The sequence below is a fragment of the Oncorhynchus nerka genome, linkage group LG20, assembly GCF_034236695.1.
Source record: "Oncorhynchus nerka isolate Pitt River linkage group LG20, Oner_Uvic_2.0, whole genome shotgun sequence".
Taxonomy (NCBI): domain Eukaryota; kingdom Metazoa; phylum Chordata; class Actinopteri; order Salmoniformes; family Salmonidae; genus Oncorhynchus; species Oncorhynchus nerka.
The window spans coordinates 23,347,842-23,370,831 of NC_088415.1; the positions used below are offsets into that span (position 1 = coordinate 23,347,842).

Genomic DNA, 22,990 nt, shown 5'->3' on the forward strand with positions numbered 1-22,990 from the left:
GCGCTGCATGCCCAACTGGATGCTATGTGGCAGAGCCTGGGTTAGCTCAGGCATCAGCAGGCCCGCCCGCTCCCTGGCTCCCCGCCATGGGGATTTGGGAGCTGCAGCAAAAACCCTAATACGCTACATCTGGACTGTATAGTCGGCCTGCTTCTCAGCACAGCCACGGTCTGCTTTTTACAGTGTAACAGCAACGAAGAATACAACATTTTGCTATTTCATTGACATATTGATCAAAGGGAAAGAGTAAGTGTGAAGACTAAAGAGAAATAGTGTGTGAAGGGAGATAGGTCTGAACATGGTTGCTGTGTGCATCTCTCTTTCTCTGTCATCTCCCCCTGGCTTTGATAATGCTCCCGTGTGGCGCAGCAGTCTAAGTCACTGCATCACTACAGACACCCTGGTTTGATTCCAGGCTGTATTACAACCGGCCGTGATTGGGAGTCCCTTAGGGCGGCACACAATTGGCCCAACATCGTCTGGGTTTGGCCGGTGTAGGCCCATTCCTGTCTCATTCAATGCATAATTTACCCCAAAACTTTTCCAGATGGAAGTGATATGGAGATGGCTTAAGGTAGAGGTCAGGGCGGTATAATGGGGGAAAGAGCAGTTCTCATTAAGGGGCAAAAACTTTATGGATTAGACGCAGAAGTAGCAATGTACGCCAATGATTAAACTTTTCTCGAGTCCTCAATCGTCAACCTTGAAGGGCCTTATTGAGGACCTGGATAATGTCTCCAGTTTCTCTGAACTAAAACCCAACTATGATATGATATAATGGATTGGGTCTTTAAAAGATACAATCTTTAAATTGCTAAGTGGTCTCCCGATTAAATAGGCGGATGGTGAATTTGATGTTCTTGGTGTACATATCCGGGAAAATTTGAGTGATCAAATTCGTAATATATTGTATGAATTGGATTTGTAACATATATGAATTGCACAAAAAAAGACATCACAGTGAATTGACAATGGAACCCTGTTTATAAGTATCCTCTTTGTTAAATGAAGCCATTCAGAGAGCTGGTTACAATTCCCAATTTCATCCTTCAGGAGAGGCAGAACAAATATGGCAAAATTCTAATGTACTGATAGACAAAAGACAATGTTTCTTAAACTTTTTTTTATAAAAGGCGTCATGTTTATGAATTACATTGTAAATAAGGTTGGTTCAATTATGTCACACAAACAATTAATAAAATGTGTATGGAGATGTGGGCTCCATACAAAAGTATAATCAACTCATCGCAGCTCTGCCAAAAAATGGAAGATGGGTTTACTCAAGGAATGAATTGGCTTGTCTGCTTCATCATCATTTGATTCTCTCTGGGTGATAGAGATGGTCAATAGGATTTAAAACAGGTTTCAAATGTTTGTTGCCAATATTGCCAATCCTCATATTGGTGTAAGGAAATGTGATACCCTGTTGGGCAAAGAATCTGAATAGACCAACACACCTGTGCAAACACACACAAATAGCTTGATGCCACATGTTTCTAGGGGTAGTACATTCCACTAGTACAGGCTGGCCTCCCATTTGATCAGCCTGGTCTTAGAGACTAGACGTAACATAGTAAATGTAAATCTGAGACAATCAAATTAGTAAAATATCTTATGTTTAGTATGGTTACTTAAGGGCAAAAATGAAAGCAACCCAAACCTGTTCAAATATCATCATTGACAACTTTAGGATTTTAGCAACCATAAACTACTTTTTAGCTACTTTGCAACTACTTAGCATGTTAGCTAACCCTTTCCCTTTAAGCTAACTCCTAACCTTAACCTTTGAACCTAACTCTTAACCCCTAGCCTCTAAAGTTAGCCACCTACAGTAGCTAACATTAGCCACACCAATTTGGAATTCATAACATATATGAATTGCAATTCGTAACATATTATACGAAATGGATGATGGCCAGCCACAAATTAATACATACCATACGAAACGTAGCCTACATACTAATACGAAGTTATCTGAGACCACGAGTTGATCAACCCTTCACATGAGGAGAGGAACAGACGTCTATGGTGCGTTGCCACGTTTGGGCATTTTTGTTACCTATTGGAAATATTACCTCATTGCCTATCTATCACATTCCTTGCCTATGGCTGTGAGACACGGTACCCGTTGGAGTTGACGCATTTATATACACATTCCAAGTCAAACGACCGACATTGAAACAATTGAAACATTTCAATAGCTTATCTCTGTCCATTCTGAGCCTCTGATAGGATTTTCAAATGTTCCATTTGGAATAGATTGACACTGACATTGAAGACCAGTAAAAGCTTTTTAAACAGATGTACTATTCAACAACAAGATCCCATCCCGTTGTTCTAGGATGCAGGAGCTTTGCACTCTGTAAATGTAGATTCATAAAACTTGAAAACCCCGCCTACTTGACAACCCAGCGTCTGTTTACGAAAAGTCACGGGTACAACGTGGACCGGAGGGTGATAACGAAACATTCTACATTGGTTGGGAAAACTCTACAGGGGATCCGTGTCAGACAGTCTCGTCTATATGTTTAGAATAAGTTGCCAAACTAAAAGGATATGAAGGATATGATACAGCTGGGTCGACGTCCTTTGAAGGGTTAAAACATGTTTTTCTTTGTAACTGGAGTGGTTTTCGGAGGTTAGTTATGGTGTAGGCTAACCACCGGAACACGCTTTTCATTGGGCACCATTCGTCACACTTCATTCAACCAGCACCACATGAAAACAATGGCGAGGCGCAAAAAGGCACATCGGGTTGGAATTTAGCTGAACGTAGCCATAGCACAGGTTGAAAACGGACTCCGAGAAAACAGATCGGGGGGCAACCCGAGTCGAAGCAAGATGGAAAGCCCGACCGAAACCCCAACCAGGGCTGCAGAGTATCTGAAGGAGCTTAATAACATAATCGAGACCCAACAGGAGTTACTGGAGAGGCAGAAAAAAAGGATAGAGGAGCTGGAGCATCAAGTGGCCGACTTGTGTTCAGAAAACGCCTGTTTGAAAGACCTGTACCAGCGACATCTGACTACGTGTAGGCTGCTGCAACAGGGCAACAGCCACGGAACGTTAGGTGTCATAAAGGAAAACATCACCCAAGAAAAGTAAGAATTTATTGCTCGCACTGCACAATTGAAAGACATTGTTAGATGTCACAAATAATCCCCCATAGTTTCCTAAATCATTGTCAGGAATCTGCTCTTAAAACCCCAGATAAACGCAGATACACACACACCACCAACATAGGCCTACACTGTTCTAGATGTAAAAAAGTATCTATAGGCGCATTTGATATATAGCCTAATAGGTCATATCATAGCCCAAAGTAAAGGTTTGCATCAAAACTTATTGTTTCTAACAGACCAGATTGACCACTGCGCACAAGACCGTTTTTATTGTACTACAGTCAAACCAACAGGCTTCTTGAAACGCCACGATATAATTTAACACTAATATGCCCAACAGTACACAGGAAATTGTAAGCCATAATATAACTGCCCACCAATAGGCTACAGTCCGCTACCTCCCCGCGGGTCTAAGCGGTTGGACACATTAAGGGTCAGCTTTAGGTACAGTGCGAAGAAAGCTAAATGTTGCCATATGGAGCTTGGAATATTATCATTGACCAAATATGGAAACCTTTGCTACTCCAGGTGTATTTCATTCAAGGGCTTGGAAGTTATTGTGCAGAGGAATCCATTTTTAATGGGGCTCAAAGATTTCATATGAATGGATTATCCTTTAAATCATTCTAGGCTATTCTATTTTTAGTCAGTCTTTTTTCTCTCATTTGACTGCATTTATTCCTTTTGTTCATGACTTGATGGGCTCTGTTTTCATTGAATCTGTTTTGTGGTAACCATGTTATCTATAAAGTAGTGGCCTATTATGTCATCTAATTGAGTAAATCAAGTTTTATCTTGCATTGGTTGGTGAGCATTAAACTCAATAATACATTTGCAGTATGACTGTCTGAGGGTTATATAATTTGTTTTGTTGTCAATGACTGTTTTTCAATACAAACAACTGCCATAGCTTTCTTCCAACGTCCTCCCTATTACTGTAGCGTATAACCAGAATGGAATGAATTGGAGGAAGTCCAGTGGGCAGTAATTTTTGCTTCCCAGCGATCAGACTGAGACTCCAGGCTTTCAGGTTCACTACTGTCATGGAGTCTTTTGATTCACGTTTGGTAACCTCAGTTGGCTCAGGCCTCTCTCATGCCAGACTAGCTTAGCATCGGTGTGCTAGTCTTTTAAGTGGATTTCATGTGTTGGGCAGGGACAAATCCAGGATATATAGGGAATGCGCACGGTACAAGCTCTGGGGAAAAGGAGCTGAGCTGGGATAGATCAATTATGCAATTACTTCCATATGTTTCATTTTTATGTAGGAGGAGGGCAGTCTGGGCGGCTCTCGTCTGGGAGGGATTGGAGGTTTAGCCGCTGAAGGCAGGGCAGGGTGATGGAGCAAATATCTCACTCACATCAGCACTGTGCTTAAAGTCCACTACATGCAGTTACCTCAGCTTCACCAGTCAGCAGGTGACCTTTGGCTGCCACAACTCATCAGGACACAACCACACCCTCCCTACAAGACAATCAATATGTATATGGAGGACTCATGGACAGTGTGTATTTGCTGTGGGATCAGCGCGACATATGAGATCAGGACATACTCTACCTTTGACCGTTAGCTAGGGCCTTTAACACTTCTTATGGCTTAAATCCAGCTAACGGGATCGATATGACAACAGCCAGTGAAAGTGCAGGGCGCCAAATTCAAAACAACAGAAATCTCCAAATTAAAATTCCTCAAACATAGAAGTATTTTACACCATTTTAAAGATAAATTGTTGTTAATTCCACCACAGTGTCTGATTTCAAAAAGGCTTTACGACAAAAGCACACCAAACGGTTATGTTAGGTCTGCACCTAGTCACAGAAAAACACAGCCATTTTTCCAGCCAAAGAGAGGAGTCACAAAAAGCAGAAATAGAGAAAATGAATCACTACCTTTGATGATCTTCATCTGATTACACTCATAGGACTTCATGTTACACAATACATGTATGTTTTGTTCAATAAAGTTCATATACAAAAATCTGTTTACATTGGCGCGTTATGTTTAGTAGTTCCAAAACATCCAGTGATTTTGCAGAGAGCCATATCAATTTACAGAAATACTCATAATAAACATTGATAAAAGACAACTATTATGCATGGTATTAGAGATACACTTCTCCTTAATGCAACCGCTGTGTCAGATTTCAAAAAAGCTTTACCGAAAAAGCACACCATGCAATAATCTGAGTACAGCACTCAGACAACAAATCAAGCCATACAGATATGTTGTGGAGTCAACAAAGTCAGAAATAGCATTATAAATATTCACTTACCTTTGATGTTCATCAGAATGCACTCCAAGGAATCTCAGTTCCACAATAAATGTTTGATTTGTTGGGTAAAGTCCATCATTTATGTCCAAATACCTCCTTTTTGTTTGCACGTTTAGCCCAGTAATCCAAATGCTCAATGCGCAATCGCTTAGTTCAGATGAAAAGTCAAAAAAGTTATATTACAGTTCATAGAAACATGAAAAACAATGTATAGAATCAATCTTTAGGATGTTTTTATCATAAATCTTCAATAATGGTCCAACCGGAGAATACCTTTGTCTACAGAAATGCAATGGAACTCAAGCTAACTCTCACGTGAACGTGCATGGTCAGCTCATGGCACTCTGGCAGACCTCTGACTCAATCCCCTCTCATTCCCCCCCTCCTTCACAGTAGAAGCATCAAACACGTTTCTAAAGACTGTTGACATCTAGTGGAAGCCGTAGGAAGTACAATTTGACCCCATAGACACGGTATAATGAATAACTACAAACCTCAGATGTCCCAATTCCTGGTTGGATTTCTTTCTCAGGTTTTTGCCTGCCATATGAGTTCTGTTATACTCGCAGACATCATTCAAACAGTTTTAGAAACTTCAGAGTGTTTTCTATCCAAATCTACTAATAATATGCATATATTAGCAACTGGGCCTGAGTAGCAGGCAGTTTACCCTGGGCACCTTATTCATCCAAGCTGCTCAATACTGCCCCCAGGCATAACAAGTTAATAAATATCACCTCCAAAGCCACATGATTCGTCCCCCCACTGTCAGTATCTGAGCACCAGCCTGTTTTGGGTGATAGCGCTGTGTCTGAGAGACAGTAGGCCTGGGCAGTATACCTATTAAAAACTTATACCAGGGTATTTTAAAATACAGACGGTATGATTTGTAATTTCTGGGGTTTGGGACCCCCTAAAGCTCATGGGGGTGCGTGCTACGCCAATGCTTATCAATAAACTATCTAAGATGTGCCAAATCAATTATCCCCAGCTCAGGTCTCCAGCTATGCATTTGGTTAGCTAAATTGCTAGCTAAGTGGCTAGCTTGCAAGATCAAGCTTCTTGATTACAGATTACACAATCAATTCCCTCCTGGATCAAGATCCCTGCCAAGATCCCTGCCTAAATCTGTTTTGAGCAGTACATTATTATTATTATTATTTATTTTTTACATTTGGAAAGAAATATCGACCCTTGTGTGCACTGCCGGTAATACCGTATACTCTGGTATGGTACATGAACGGTATGAAAATCTGGATACCGCCCAACGTTAGCCTTGTTCTCCAGTACCGTCTCCTATATGGTGCTGGTTATTTAGCAGTCTGTGCTCTTTCTTTATGATCCTGATGAAATATGACAGAGATTATTAACGTAAAGTGGGTTTTATGGCGGTTACTGAATCCTTATGGCATATAAGTGTGGTGGGCAATTCTAAACCAACAGTATAAACAGCAGGACTGCCGGAGAACTGTAAATGGAATTTCAGTAGGAGAAATGTGATTCAAATGGTGCATTTACATGACACTTAAACTGAGACTGATTATTATCATTATCACGAGATGTGTGGAAAACAATAAATGTTTGGGACCATATTCTGTCATTTAGGTCTTCTCACGTGCTGCTCTTTGTCCTTGTTTTTAGAATGACTATTGAATATTTTATAGTATGCTTTTAAAGCAGTGTGGATAGGCCTTCCGTCATTGTCTTCCCTTCAGATGCTAGAGACTCACCAGCCTTTGTCATTGATGAGACCGTATAGTCTAAGTTCTCATTTATTGCTTTTTATGTTGATCTATTCTTAAGTACTTAGCACTTGAAAGTTATTTCTAGCCTACTGTTTTTGCTCAAACGTCCTTAATAATTTCATTTCAGTCTTGGTGATTATTTTTAGCCTACTGTTTTTGCTCAAACGTCCTTAATGATTTCATTTCAGTCTTGGTGATTATTTTTATCACCTAGGGTCTATTCATAGCAAGGGTAGGAAAAAAGTAGTCAGTAAGCTGCTGGATATGACATCACTTTTAATGGCACGGACACACTGGTAGCGTTTGCCGGCTGAGAGCACTTAGCAACCAAATTTCTTCAGCCTCCCGATGTTGAAGAGGCGCTATTGCGTCGCTTTCACCACCTCCCTGTATGCTGTCTCGTCATTGTTGGTAATCAGGCCTACTACTGTTGTGTCATCTGCACCTTGATGATTCAGTTGGAGGCATGTGTGGCCACACAGTCATGGGTGAACAGGGAGTACAGGAAGGGGCTGAGCACACACCCTTGTGGGGCCTCTGTGTTGAGGATCAGCGAAGTAGAGGTGTTGTTTCATTACCCGGGGTCGGCCCCTCAGGAAGTCCAGGACCCAGTTGCACAGGGCGGGGTTCAGACCCAGTGCCCCAAGCTTAATGATGAGTTTGGAGGGCACTATGCTGTTGAAGGCTGAGCTATAGTCAACAAACAGCATTCTTACAAATGTATTCCTCTTGTCCAGATGGGATCTTGCAGTGTGATGGTGATCGCATCGTCTGTGGATCTATTGGGGCGGTATGCAAATTTAAGTGGGTCTAGGGTATCAGGTAAGGTTGAGTTGATATGATCCTTAACTCGCCTCTCAAAGCACTTCATGATGACAGAAGTGAGTGCTATGGGGCACTAGTCATTTAGTTCAGTTACCTTTGCTTTCTTTGATACAGGAACAATGGTGGGCATCTTGAAGCAAGTGAGAACAGCAGACTGGTATAGGGAAGGATTGATATGTCCGTAAACACTTCAGGTAGCTGGTCTGCGCATGCTTTGAGGACGCGGCTAGGGATGCCGTCTAGGCTGGCAGCCTTGTAAATGTTAACACACTTAAATGTCTTACTCACGTCGGCCACAGAGAACTAGAGCCCACAGAACATGGGAGTGGACAGGTTTAGTGGCACTGTGTTATCCTCAAAGCCGTTGAAGGCATTTAGCTTGTCCGGGAGCAAGTAGTCTGTGGCGTGGCTGGTTTTCCCTTTGTAATCTGTGATTGTCTGTTGACCCTGCCACATATGTCTCGTGTCTGAGCCGTTGAATTGCGACTCCACTTTGTCTCTGTACTGACGCTTTGCCTGTTTGATTGCCTTACGGTGGGAATAACTACACTGTTTGTATTCATCAATATTCCCAGTCACCTTGCCATGGTGGTTTGCGCTTTCAGTTTAGCGTGAATGCTGCCATCTATCCACGTTTTTTGTTTTGGGTAGGTTTTACTAGTCACAGTGGGAACAACATCCCTATACACTTCCTGATTAACTCAGTCACCGTGTCACTGTATACGTCAATGTTATTCTCAGAGTTAACCCGGAACATATCCCAGTCCGCGTGATCAAAACAAACTTGAAGCATGGATTCCAATTGGTCAGGCCAGTGTTGAATAAACCTTAGGGAGGGCGGGGAGGACCTTGTAGCTATCCCGGAAGGGAGAGTAACTATGGTTGAGAGCTTTTGAAGTGCGAGTACTACAGGCAATGTGTTGATAGAACTTCGGTAGCATTTTCCTCAACTTTGCTTTGTTAAAATCCCCAAATCCAATAAATGCAGCCTCAGTATTTGATCAAGGTATTCTTGGTTGGGTGAACAAGATGACTTGAGTTTATGTACATTATCACGATCACACCATGAGTATTTAATCATGAAACATACACCACCGCCTTTCTTCTTCCCAGAGAGTTCTTTATTCCTGTCTGCGCAATGTACTGAGAACCCAGCTGGCTGTATGGACAGGGAAAGTATATCCGGAGAGAGCCATGAGTTTGTAAAACAGAGTATGTTACAGTCAACGATGTCTCTCTGGAAGGAGATCCTCGTCTTGGCTTGTCTACTTTATTGTCCTGAGACTGAACATTAGTGAGTAATATACTCAGAAGCGGTGGATGTTGTGCCCATCTCCTGAGTTGGACTAGAAGTCCACTCCAAATACCTTTTCTCCACTGGCTGCGTCTTGGAGAAGCCTTTGGGATAAGGAGGGTACAAACAAAGGATCCAATTCGGGAAAGTCATATTTCTGGTCGCAATGCTGGTGAGTTACCTCCGCTCTGATATCCAAAAGTTATTTCCGGCACTATGTAATAACACAAACTTTCTGGGCTAATAATGAAAACGAAATACTGCAAAATTGCTTAGGAGCTAGAAGCAGAGCTGCCATGTCTGTCGGTGCCATCTTTAGCCACCTCTTTCCCCACCATTTCATTTTCAAATCACAGACCAGTGGAGAGAGCGTCACAGGGACCCCTGATAATGGTCCTTGTGTTGCCAAGTCAACAGATGTCTCCTCAGATATTTCTGGGCTCTGTGTCAGGTTCTGAGAGAGGGAAGAGGGCCACTGCACAGGTATTGGAAATCATTCCTTCAGCCACTAACCCTGCACAGGATCCATAGACCCTATAGCACCACTAAAATGAGCATATAGCCTAACCCCTAGGTTCGGGTGGTCAGGTAGGGCTAGGCAGCGGTTGGTTTGATTTGACCGCCTATATAGGCTTGAAATCCCAAGCTGGTTCCTACTGGAGGAAAGCTGGATCAGGTTAAGTAAAGCTGGCTAAATCTCACTAAAGCCTTCTATCCAGTTCTTTCTTACCCCTACCCCCACCGCAAAGACACACAGTCACACACATGAAGACATACACCACACACAATCCTTTCTTAAGAAATAAGGGAAGTGAGGGAGCAGTTAGATAGTTTGAGAGTCAGCTGGAGAGGAGTCAGACAGGGAGAGTGGCTCCTGCTCTTCTTATTGTTTCTTAAACAGTTTGCCTTGTCAGCTCTCTAAGTGTTTGTGCTGACCATATGCAGTTTCCATAATATTCAGCTCTTGTTAAAGAACAGACTTCCACACTGCATCTTCCCAAGACTCTGGGCTCTATTTACAACTGGCGTTAAGACGGTGCTAGTGTCAAACACACATTAGTTTGCAATTTCGTAATGTAAAAACTGGCATTTTCCAACCCTAACGCAAGGTTCGGCAATTAACCTGTTTTATGTCAGCTCAGATGGGCGGGGTGGAAATATTTTAGGTGTATCATTAAAAACATGATCCAAAGTGCTAATTTCAGGAAGCGTTGATAGGGATATTTAAGACGAGCCAAAAGCTGGTTTTAGCAATAATGCAGTTGGTTATGGTATGAATTTTGACAGCGGAAACGCATCCTAAAAATATAAAGTTTGAGAGGAGATAAACAGTGAGACTCTTCCTAGAGCTGGCTGCCCAGCCAAATTGAACGATTCACGGAGAAGGGCTTTGATCAGGGAGGTGACCAAGAACCCGATGGTCGCTCTGATAGAGCTCCAGAGTTCCTCTGTGGAGATGGGAGAAACGTCCAGATGGATAACCATCTCTGCAGGCCTCCACCAATCAGGCCTTTATGGTAGAGTGGCTAGACGGAAGCCACTCCTCAGCAAAAGACACTTGACAACCCGCTTGGAATTTGCCAAAGGCACCTAAATAACTCTCAGACCAAGAAACAAGATTATCTCGTCTGATGAAAGCCAGATTAAACTCTTTGGCCTGAATGCCAAATGTCACTTCTGGAGAAAATCTGGCACCATCTCTATGGTGAAGCATGGTGGTTGCAGCATCATGCTGTTGGGATGTTTTTCAGCGGCAGGGACTGGGAGACTAGTCAGGATTGAGGGAAAGATGACCAGAGCTAAGTACAGAGAGATCCTTGATGAAAACCTGCTCCAGAGCACTCAGAACCTCAGACTGGGGAGAAGGTTCACCTTCTAATAGGACAGGGACCCGAAGCCCACAGCCAAGACAACGCAGGTGTGGCTTCGGGACAAGTCTCTGAATGTCCTTGAGTGGCCCAGCCAGAGCCCAGACTTGAACTCGATTGAACGTCTCTGGAGAGACCTGAAAATAAAACAAGTCTGTAATTGCTGCCAAAGGTGCTTTAACAACGTCCTGATTAAAGGGTCTGAATACTTTTGTAAATGTTATATTTCAGTTGTTTTTTTTTAATACATTTGCAAAAATTTCTGCTTTGTCATTATGGTGTATTGTGTGTAAATTGCTTGTATTCTGTTTCATAAAGTATGTCCATAATTCAAACCCTCCTTTTAGGCCTATTAAAACAAATGCTTGTTCAATAGCAATGCATGCCTTTATTATACTACCGATTTTTATGATATCATTACATTTTACATTTATTGATTGTTTTCAAAAATACTGATTGCCTGATTTTTGTCAAAAAAAATTCTACAACCAAACTTAGAATGATTCACCTTCCTGGTTTTAGGGTGACAACGTCCGTCTTGCAATGCAACTTGTGTGTATGCGATCTGATCTGTAAAATGGTTCCTATTATGTTCATAAAACACATGATTAATTGATTAATTGTTTTATTGCCTATGTGAATTGATTGCCCCCCATCTATCTTCAGAGCTCGTGCTGCTAGGTGACCTAAACCGGGACATGCTTAACACCTCAGCCATCCTACAATCTAAGCTTGATGCCCTCAATCTCACACAAATTATCAATGAACCCACCAGGTACAACCCCAAATCCATAAACACGGGCACGCTCATAGATATCATCCTAACCAACTTGCCCTCCAAATACACCTCGGCTGTTTTCAACCAAGATCTCAGCGATCGCTGCCTCATTGCCTGCATCCGTAATGGGTCTCCGGTCAAACAACCACCCCTCATCAATGTCAAACGCTCCCTAAAACACTTCAGTGAGCAGGCCTTTCTAATCGACCTGGCCCGGGTATCCTGGAAGGATATTGACCTCTTCCTGTCAGTAAAGGATGCCTGGTTATTCTTTAAAAGTGCCTTCCTCACCATCTTAAATAAGCATGAATTTAGAACCAGGAACAGATATAGCTCTTGCTTCTCTCCAGACCTGACTGCCCTCCACCAGCACAAAAACATCATGTGGCATTCTGCGTTAGCATCGAATAGCCCCCGCGATATGCAACTTTTCAGGGAAGTTAGGAACAAATATACACAGGCAGTTAGGAAAGCTAAGGCTAGCTTTTTCAAGCAGAAATGTGCATCCTGTAGCACAAACTCAAAAAAGTTCTGGGACACTGTAAAGTCCATGGAGAATAAGAGCACCTCCTCCCAGCCTCCCAGAGGCTAGGAAACACCATCACCACCAATAAATCCACTATAATTGAGAATTTCAAAAAGCATTTTTCTACGGCTGGCCATGCTTTCCACCTGGCTACCCCTACCCCAATCAACAGCCCTCCACCTCCCACAGCAACTCGCCCAAGCCTCCCCCATTTCTCCTTCACCCAAATCCAGATAGCTGATGTTCTGAAAGAGCTGCAAAATCTGGACCCCTACAAATCAGCCGGGCTAGACAATCTGGACCCTCTCTTTCTAAAATTACCTGCCGAAATTGTTGCAACCCCTATTACTAGCCTGTTCAACCTCTCTTTCGTATCGTCTCAGATTCCTATAGATTGGAAAGCTGCCGCGGTCATTCCCCTCTTGAAAGGGGGAGACACTCTAGACCCAGACTGCTACAGACCTATATCTATCCTACCCTGCCTTTCTAAGGACTTCGAAAGCCAAGTTAACAAATAGATTACCGGCCTCCCGGGTGGCGCAGTGGTTAAGGGCGCTGTACTGCAGCGCCAGCTGTGTCATCAGAGACTCTGGGTTCGCGCCCAGGCTCTGTCGTAACCGGCCGCACAATTGGCCTAGCGTCGCCCGGGTTAGGGAGGGGTTGGCCGGTAGGGATATCCTTGTCTCATCGCACTCCTGTGGCGGGCCGGGCGCAGTGTGTGCTAACCAAGGTTGCCAGGTGCACGGTGTTTCCTCTGACACATTGGTGCGGCTGGCTTGGATGCGCGCTGTGTTAAGAAGCAGTGCGGCTTGGTTGGGTTGTGTATCGGAGGACGCATGACTTTCAACCTTCGTCTCTCCCGAGCCCGTACGGGAGTTGTAGCGATGAGACAAGATAGTAGCTACTAAAACAATTGGATACCACGAAAAAAGAAAAAGGGTTAAAATTCACACAAAAAAACAAAAAAACAAAAACAGATTACCGACCATTTCGAATCCCACTGTACCTTCTCAGCAATGCAATCTGGTTTCCGAGCTGGTCACAGGTGCACCTCAGCCACGCTCAAGGTCCTAAAGGATATCGTAACCGCCATCGATAAGAAACAATAGGTCGAATCACTACATTCTTATTGGCAGACTCGATAGCCCTGGTTTCTCAAATGATTACCTCGCCAGGTTCCCCAACTACTTCTCTGATAGAGTTCAGTGTGTCAAATCGGAGGGCCTGTTGTCCGGACCTTTGTCAGTCTCTATGGGGGTGCCACAGGGTTCAATTCTCGGGCAGACTCTCTTCTCTGTATACATCAATGATGTTGCTCTTGCTGCTGGTGATTCTCTGATCCACCTCTACGCAGACGACACCATTCTGTATACCTCTGGCCCTTCTTTGGACACTGTGTTAACTAACCTCCAGACGAGCTTCAATGCCATACAACTCTCCTTCCGTGGCCTTCAACTGTTCTTAAATCCATGTAAAACTAAATGCGTGCTCTTCAACCGATTGCTGTCCGCACCTGCCCGCCCGTCCATCACTACTCTGGACGGTTCTGACTTAGAATATGTGGACAACTACAAAGTCTGGCTAGACTGTAAACTCTCCTTCCAAACTCACAAGCATCTCCAATACAAAATTAAATCTAGAATCGGCATCCTATTTTGCAACAATGCATCCTTCACTCATGCTGCCAAACATACCCTTGTAAAACTGACCATCCTACCGATCGACTTCAGTGATTTCATTTACAAAATAGCCTCCAACACTCTACTCAGCAAATTGGATGCAGTCTATCACAGTGCCATCCGTTTTGTCACCAAAGCCCCATATACTACCCACCACTGCGACCTCTACGCTCTCGTTGGCTGGCCCTCGCTTCATACTCGTCGCCAAACTCACTGGCTCCAGGTCATCTACAAGTGTCTGCTAAGTAAAGCCCCAACTTATATAAGCACCCACCCGTAGCACACGCTCCAGCAGGTATATCTCACTGGTCACGCCCAAAGCCAATTCTTCGTTTGGCCGCCTTCCAGTTCTCTGCTGCCCATGACTGGAACGAATGGCAAAAATCACTGAAGCTGGAGACCCATATCTCCTTCACTATCTTTAAGCACCAGTTGTCAGAGCAGCTCACAGATCACTGCACCTGTACATAGCCCATCTGTAAATAGCCCATTTAACTACCTCATCCCCATACTGTATCCATCACACTCATCCCCATATTTATTTATTTATCTTGCTCCTTTGCACCCCAATATCTCTACTTGCACATTCGTCTTCTGCACATCCACCATTCCAGTGTTTAATTGCTATATTGTAATTACTTGTTGTCACCATGGCCTATTTATTGCCTTACCTCTCTTATCCTACCTCATTTGCACATGCTGTATATAGACTTTTCTACTGTATTATTGACTGTATGTTTGTTTATTCCATGTGTATCTCTGTGTTGTTGTATGTGTCATACTGCTATGCTTTATCTTGGCCAGGTCACAGTTATAAATGAGAACTTGTTCTTTACTGGCCTACCAGGTTAAATAAAGGTGAAATAAAATATAAATAGGCCAATTTGGGAGCAGTAAAACTCTGAGTGGAAATTCTCCATTTCAATTTATATTCGATCTTTGTCCAGCTACTGTGAAAAGTTTGGATGTGCGTAAAACCCTCCATTGTCTGCATTGTTTTAATATTCTGTGCCCATGGGGAGAAATTATGGTGCATGTAAGTGTGACATAGCCTGTTTAAAACAAGTTGTTTTGTTTAGAATTTGATTAGAATTATTTGTTTTCTTTTTTTTAGGCATTATGAATAATTAATTTAGTCTTGCTTATTGGCAATATTTTGCATGTCCATGCTCAGCCATAATGCAATTTACACTAGGCCCTATATCAGTATGTATGCTGTGGAAGCCATGCAATTACTTTGAACAATGTGGACTACAAATGGGTTCAAGTTAAGGTATTTAGCATAGATAGGTATACATTTCGTTTTTTAGTTTCTGTAGGCCATTTAACAAACTACAATGGACTAACATTGGAATTGATTCCAAGGCAATACATAAAAGACCGTAAATACACAACTTGAAGCAACCACATATTTCCCCATTGGAACGCGTTCTGATTGGCCAGTGAGGGGCCAAGCATCGACACAACCACAACTTTTTCATCAGTACATCAAAACCAAGGCTTGTTAAAAGAGATCCATCTGAATGAGAGGCAGACAAACGTACAGTACATTATTCAATTGTTAAGTAATTGTACATCAGGTCAGGAGGTACAGTAAGTAAACAGGAAAGAAGGATAAGCTTTAGCCTCATTGTCATACAGTACAGCACGTCGTAGTGTAATCCTGTGTAACCTGAATGCCAAAACACAGACCGGCACAAACAGTCACCAGTACTTACTTATTCAGGCTAGCTCTCCAAACTTCACAAATCTTCAGTCATACAAAGTAAAAAGTAACCTAACAGGTAAGGTTCTGTCCTTGAGCAGAATGGGTATGTGTAGCGTGGTATTTGCTGTGGCCTGGTCCAGTCTTCTTATTGCATGATGGATTAGAAGGCTTCAGGAGGTTTAATCAGAGTGGCTCCTCTCTGATCCCAACCGGTCCTCTGGGGCTTGGGAGGAATGGTGTTTGCAAGCACTTTCATTTCTTATCTCGCCAGATGCATCTGTAAACTCTCATTTTATATTCTAGCCCAGTTCCCAGCCACGAATGGCCAACATGCTGTAAACAATATTTGGGATGCTGACCTGATCTTCGCAGAGAAAGTTTCTCAAACCTCAAGATATCAAAGAAGTGATGTTATAAAAATATTAATATTTTTTATAGGTATTTGAGGAAGTAAAACTCTGTTTACAACTTAATCAAACAAGGTCCTTTGTTTAAAGACACCCACTGAGTGATCTGCAACAAAGCACTTGGATAATTAAGTAATGTTATGCACAAGACAGTTGGATTTCCTTGACCGCTTTTGAAATGGAGCATAAACATAACCATGGGCCATTGCACAGCCCACTGTGGTCTGCCTTACTTAGTCCTATGTTTTTTTTCAATGACACACTATGCCCGATAGAAGGCACTACTTTTGATCAGAAGTGAACTATATAGTGAATAGTGTGTGTAAATGACATATTGTCTATGAGCGAGAGGCTGGGGCAGTGTTAAACAAGGTTTGTATGTGCAACACCAACAGAAATGCTCCAGCCTGACCCAGGGGTGGCCTTGTCAGGCTGCCATTTGAATGCAGGATGAAACGGGGCCTAGAATAAACAAACATGAAAAGCATTCTTGCCTGATGAAATATTGATAGACAGTGACAAATCATGTGCAGCTCCAAACCTCTCCTCAGTAGTAATCGAGCTCAGGTGAACATTAGCCAGAGCTGATGGAGGGGCTGAGAGCGAACAAGGCCTGTCTGTTGTTGGTGCTGTAGCATTACATACAGTAAGTAAAGGATCTGTGCCAGAACAGGCTTGTTCTATGACATTGACTTGGTTGTAAGAAATGACATATCCGACCGTACTATGGAGATGGATTGATAATAGTGTCCAAATTTTCCCACAGGATTTTTGAAAATGTTCCATGGTTTTCTAGTTTCTACTGAAATGAAATATGTCCTCTACAAGGTAGATTGATAGGGTCTATCACACGGTTAATAATAATCATGTTTTTTTAACAAATTAATCTGGGCTTGAGTAATCAAAAAATCAGGAGGTTATGTGTTTAGATATAGAAGTTGGAAATGACTGAGTTTATCCAGAATTTAAAAAATAAATGTTGGTTGATCAATTCAATCTACAGTGGGGCAAAAAAGTATTTAGTCAGCCACCAATTGTGCAAGTTCTCCCACTTAAAAAGATGAGAGAGGCCTGTAATTTTCATCATAGGTACACTTCAACTATGACAGACAAAATTAGAGAAAAGAAATCCAGAAAATCACATTGTAGGATTTTTTATGAATTTATTTGCAAATTATGGTGGAAAATAAGTATTTGGTCAATAACAAAAGTTTATCTCAATACTTTGTTATATACCCTTTGTTGGCAATGACAGAGGTCAAACGTTTTCTGTAAGTCTTCACAAGGTTTTCACACACTGTTGCTGGTATTTTGGCCCATTCCTCCATGCAGAACTCCTCCAGAGCAGTGATGTTTTGGGGCTGTTGCTGGGCAACACTGACTTTCAACTCACTCCAAAGATTTTCTATGGGGTTGAGATCTGGAGACTGGCTAGGCCACTCCAGGACCTTGAAATGCTTCTTACGAAGCCACTCCTTCGTTGCCCGGGCAGTGTGTTTGGGATCATTGTCATGCTGAAATACCCAGCCACGTTTCATCTTCAATGCCCTTGCTGATGGAAGGAGGTTTTCACTCAAAATCTCACGATACATGGCCCCATTCATTCTTTCCTTTACACAGATCAGTCGTCCTAGTCCCTTTTGCAGAAAAACAGCCCCAAAGCATGATGTTTCCACCCCTACTGATGGTAGGCTTTGTTACTTTGGTCCCAGCTCTCTGCAGGTCATTCACCAGGTCCCCCCGTGTGGTTCAGGGATTTTTGCTCACCGTTCTTGTGATAATTTTGACCCCACGGGGTGAGATCTTACGTGGAGCCCCAGATCGAGGGAGATTATCAGTGGTCTTGTATGTCTTCCATTTCCTAATAATTGCTCCCACAGTTGATTTCTTCAAACCATGCTGCTTACCTATTGCAGATTCAGTCTTCCCAGCCTGGTGCAGGTCTACAATTTTGTTTCTGGTGTCCTTTGACAGCTCTTTGGTCTTGGCCATAGTGGGTAGTGTGACTGTTTTGAGGTTGTGGACAGGTGTCTTTTATACTGATAATAAGTTCAAACAGGTGCCATTAATACAGGTAACGAGTGGAGGACAGAGGAGCCTCTTAACCTCTTGCTCCTACCTGGCACGCAGGCGTCCCATCTAGAGCTCTGGAAATGCAAATGCGCTACGCTAAATGCTAATAGTATTAGTTAAAGAAGAAGTTACAGGTCTGTGAGAGACAGAAATCTTGCTTGTTTGTCGGTGACCAAATACTTATTTTCCACCATAATTTGCAAATAAATTCATAAAAATTCCTACAATGTGATTTTTCTGGATTCTTTTTCTCATTTTGTCTGTCATAGTTGAAGTGTACCTATGATGAAAATTACAGGCCTCTCATCTTTTTAAGTGGGAGAACTTGCACAATTTGGTGGCTGACTAAATACTTTTTTGCCCCACTGTATGAAGTTACCGTTGGCCTTATGGTGAAATCCCTGAGTGGTTTTGTTCCTCTCCGGCAACTGATTTAGGAATGATGCATGTATCTTTGTAGTGATTGAGTGTATTTATACACCATCCAAATTGTAATTAGTAACTTCACCAGGCTCAAAGGGATATTCAATGTCTGCTTCTTCTTCTTCTTCTTTTTTTACCATCTTCCAAACGGTGCCCTTCTTTGCAAGTTGAGTCCATAATAATTATGTGACTTAAACAACATTTTTACTCCTGAAGTAATTTAGGCTTGCCATAACAAAGGGGTTGAATACTTAAAAATTAAAATATGAAATTTCTTGAAGAATTAACTAATTTGTAAACATTTCTAGGAACATGATTCTACTTTGACATTATGGGTTATTGTGTGTAGGCCAGTGAAACATCTCAAGTTAATACATTTTAAATTCAGGCTGTAACACAACAAAATGTGGAAAAAGTCAAGGGATGCGATTAGTTTCTGAAGGCACTGTATAGTTTATTCGATAGCGTTTTAAAAATTATTTTTATTCTTTTTACAAGCAGAACGGCACATTTGGGAGTTGAAGCTTAATTTCCAAAAGTTCTATGCGGTCAAAACCATTAGTTTTTATGGCATGTGTAACCAAATCTGCATTGTATTCATTAGGTATGAATTAGATCATTTTCAAAGATGCGTTATGAAGCATTACAAGCTCAAAACATTTTTCAACAAAATGCCAATTAGGACAATAGCCGTGGCCGTTTGCATGACAATTAATCGTTACCCAAAATGTCTTAATTGTCACAGCCCTACGTTAGATCCACATCCGATGCGATTTGTGCGAGCCTTAAGTGATCTTTAAATCATCTAAACAGGCCAGCCAAGTAAACAACCCACATAGGTGTTTCTGCAGGTGATAAACAGGTCAGAGGAATTTGCACAGTGTATTGCCATTTGAAATGTCCTTATTTAGGTTGTTAATTTTGACCAAAAGCTTTTCTACAAAGAATTGTAAACGCAGTCAATTTTCATTTAACACTGTATATATCCCCTTCTTTATTCTTGGGGTCATTTACTGTAATGAATTTACTGTAATTAGCTGCGACTCGGTTTGTTTTCCAGCTATCTTTAGCCATAGCCCTCTGAAAAACAGCTACTGTAACCTGAAGATTGGGTGGTTCATAAACAGTTTGCCCACTCAAACCCTCCCCCCTGGCCAGTGTTATCATTTGTTTGGGGACCCCTCAGCAGGAAATGACATGATAGAGAAAGCTATTTCTTGTGGCTGCCGGTGTACACTCATTCACCTGGCATTCTGCTGATCAATCAGTGTGCCAGCCAGGCCAAATATACGGGCGCCTGAACGTCTCAGGTGAAAACCCTTAATGAAATACCCCCGCTAGATTAATGTCTACGCAGGGATGATTTACATTGACTCGCATATAAATCTCTGGCAATGGCCGAAGACAATTTGTGGCTGGGGCTCACACACAAACACAGATTCCCCCAGAGCAGCCTTTATCCTTTAATAAAGTGCAGTTCTACAAACACTCTAAAAATTACCACGCCCTAACATCTCTTAGTGGCCCGAGTCGTGCTGCTGGAGGGACGCCAGGCTGTGCTGACCTCTGCTCCCTCCAATCAGGGCTATTAAGATGGCCTTAATGTTTGGCTTGTAGCTGGGGGGCACCCCCCATGAGGATGGCTAATGATGGCTTTAATGAGATCTCTAAGCTGGATCTGATGGTGGGGTGGCCTTTACCAGAACTCCAGGGGGGTGGGACGGTGGTGGTGGTGGGGAGGGAGGGAGGGAGGGACAACTTACTACTGTGGGGCCCGAGTTTTGTCTAGCCAGGAGCTTCCCTTTTTAATTTGACTTTGAATAGAGAGGTGGGCTGGAAATGTCCTGTTCTTCATTCCCTGTGACATTTGATAACACCATTTTTTAATTCCACTGCAGGGTTAGATGCGTGGTGTATAATGCAACTTCTATTTCAAAGACCATTGAGCTCACGATTGTAATCTCTCGCACATAGACTTGTCTGGTAGAATCACAATGGAAGCAGGTCTGAGAGCTGGTCCTTCCTCATGTATTCTGGCTGCGTTCTGTGTGAAAATGAAATGCCTCTCCAGCCTCCCTCCTCTCCTGGCTCTGCTGACTGACAGATATACCGTTCATAATATGATTAGCTTGATTCTCATTATGGAGGGCTTAATAATGTACAATTTAATTAGACTATAATGAAGATAGGGATGTGTTCCCTCGTCGCTGCTCAGCTATTGGCACTCTGAATGGTGATTCTCAAACTTCCACCCTGAGAAAACATTTTTCTCCATTGATCAGGTTCACAACGGTATGAGTATCACACCATTACCAGATATGGTTGTTTTTATTGCTTTGTGTTTCTCTCATTAATAACAATAACAACGAGCTAACAAAGACATGGGGGACACCAAGAAAGCACATAAGACTCATGTCAACACTCTACTACTCCGGGGTGCCTTGGCATGGAGTCCTAGAGAGAGCTTTACTTTACTGCTACTATCAACTTCTACATCAGTCCATGATTGTTGACAGATGTACAAATGGTTGGCATTTCTGCTGCTGACAAATAGGTTTCTGTAAAATCCTGTGTTCCTATGTCTGGCAGAGCGAGAATTCATCATCTGAATGTTATTTGTAGCTCTATTTGTCTTTCATTTCCTTCCAAACCATTACCCATCTCCCAGCTCTCACAACAAGCTGATGCAGCTGATTCCTAAAGCTTAATGTAATACTTGTAGAATGCTGTTTGAACTGTTGTCGCTCATGTTGTTGCCAAGTGATAATGTGGTGTGTGTTTCTGTGTGGCTCTTGGCTGTGGAGGTGAAGTCTGATTCAACAACAGCTAAACACAGCCTCAGGAACCCTAAGTTCAAATCAAATCCAACTTTATTTGTCATCTGCGCTGAATGTGTAGACCTTACCGTGAAATGCTTACTTACAAGCTCATAACCAACAGTGCAGTTCAAGAAAGAGTTAAGAAAATATTTACCAAATAAACTAAAGTCAAAAATAATGAAAAGTAACACAATAAAATAACAATAATGAGGCTATATACAGTGAGTTCCGGGTACCGAGTCAATGTGCAGGGGTACAGGTTAGTCGAGGTAATTTGTACATGTAGGTAGGGGTGAAGTGACTATGCATAGATAATAAACAGCGAGTAGCAGCAGTGTACAAAACAAATGGAGGGGGGGGGGGGTCAATGTAAATAATCCGGTGGCCATTTGATTAATTGTTCAGCAGTCTTATGGCTTGGGGGTAGAACCTTGGCCTCCGGTACCGCAGAGAAAACAGTCTATGACTTGGGTGACTGGAGTCTCCGACAATTTTTGGGGAGTTTCCTCTGACACCGCCTAGTATATCCTTTTTGGGATAGGGGCAGCATTTTCACTTTTGGATGAATAGCGTGCCCAGAGTGAAATTCCCCCTACTCTGTAATATATGCATAATATCATTAGTATTAGATAGAAAACACTCTGAAGTTTCTAAAACTGTTTGAATGATGTCTGTGAGTATAACAGAACTCATATGGCAGGTGAAAACCTGAGAAAAATCCAACCAGGAAGTGGGACATCTGAGGTTTGTAGTTTTTCAAAGCTTGGCCTACCGAATGCACATTGAGATATGGATAAAGTTGCACTTCCTACGGCTTCCACTAGATGTCAACCGTCTTTAGAAACTTGAATGAGCATTCTACTATAAACGAGGGGCTCATGAGACCTCTGGCAGAGTGCCTTGGTCTCATGACGCGTGCTCCCGACAGAGCGTGCGTTCCAGTGGTTTTCTTCAGACAAAGGAATTCTCCGGTTAGAACATTATTGATGTTTTATGTTAAAAACATCCTAAAGATTGATTTCATTTAGCAGATAAGAGCGTCTGCTAAATGACTTAAATGTAAATGTAAATGTTTGACATGTTTCTAAAGGACTGTAACGGAACTTTTCGAGTTTTTGAAGAAGGAGAAGTCTATCTTTAATTCTGTGAATAACAATTGTATCTTTTATCAATGTTTATTATGAGTATTTCTGCAAAATCACTGGATGTTTTGGGATCAAAACATTACTGCACGTAACACGCCAATGTAAACTGAGATTTTTGGATATAAATATGCACATTATCGAACATGTATTGTGTAACATGATGTCCTATGGGTGTCATCTGATGAAGATCATCATAGGTTAGTGATTCATTTGATCTATATTTCTGCTTTTTGTGACTCCTATCTTTGGCTGGAAAAAATGGCTGTGTGTTTTTTGGACTTGGCTCTGACCTAACATAATCATAT

The 22,990-nt window shown here is 42.2% G+C and overlaps 1 protein-coding gene across 2 annotated transcripts in view; it reads left to right on the forward strand.

The window, feature by feature from the left end:
- The first annotated feature begins 2,435 nt into the window (after positions 1-2,435).
- LOC115102091 (IQ motif and SEC7 domain-containing protein 1-like) overlaps positions 2,436-22,990 on the forward strand; it is a 236,841-nt gene continuing 216,286 nt past the window's right edge. For both annotated transcript variants that reach the window (XM_029621660.2, XM_029621665.2), the window contains exon 1: positions 2,436-3,101. In XM_029621660.2, coding sequence (XP_029477520.1) covers positions 2,842-3,101 — 260 coding nt within the window. In that variant the 5' untranslated portion in view covers positions 2,436-2,841. The remainder of the gene's footprint in view (positions 3,102-22,990) is intronic.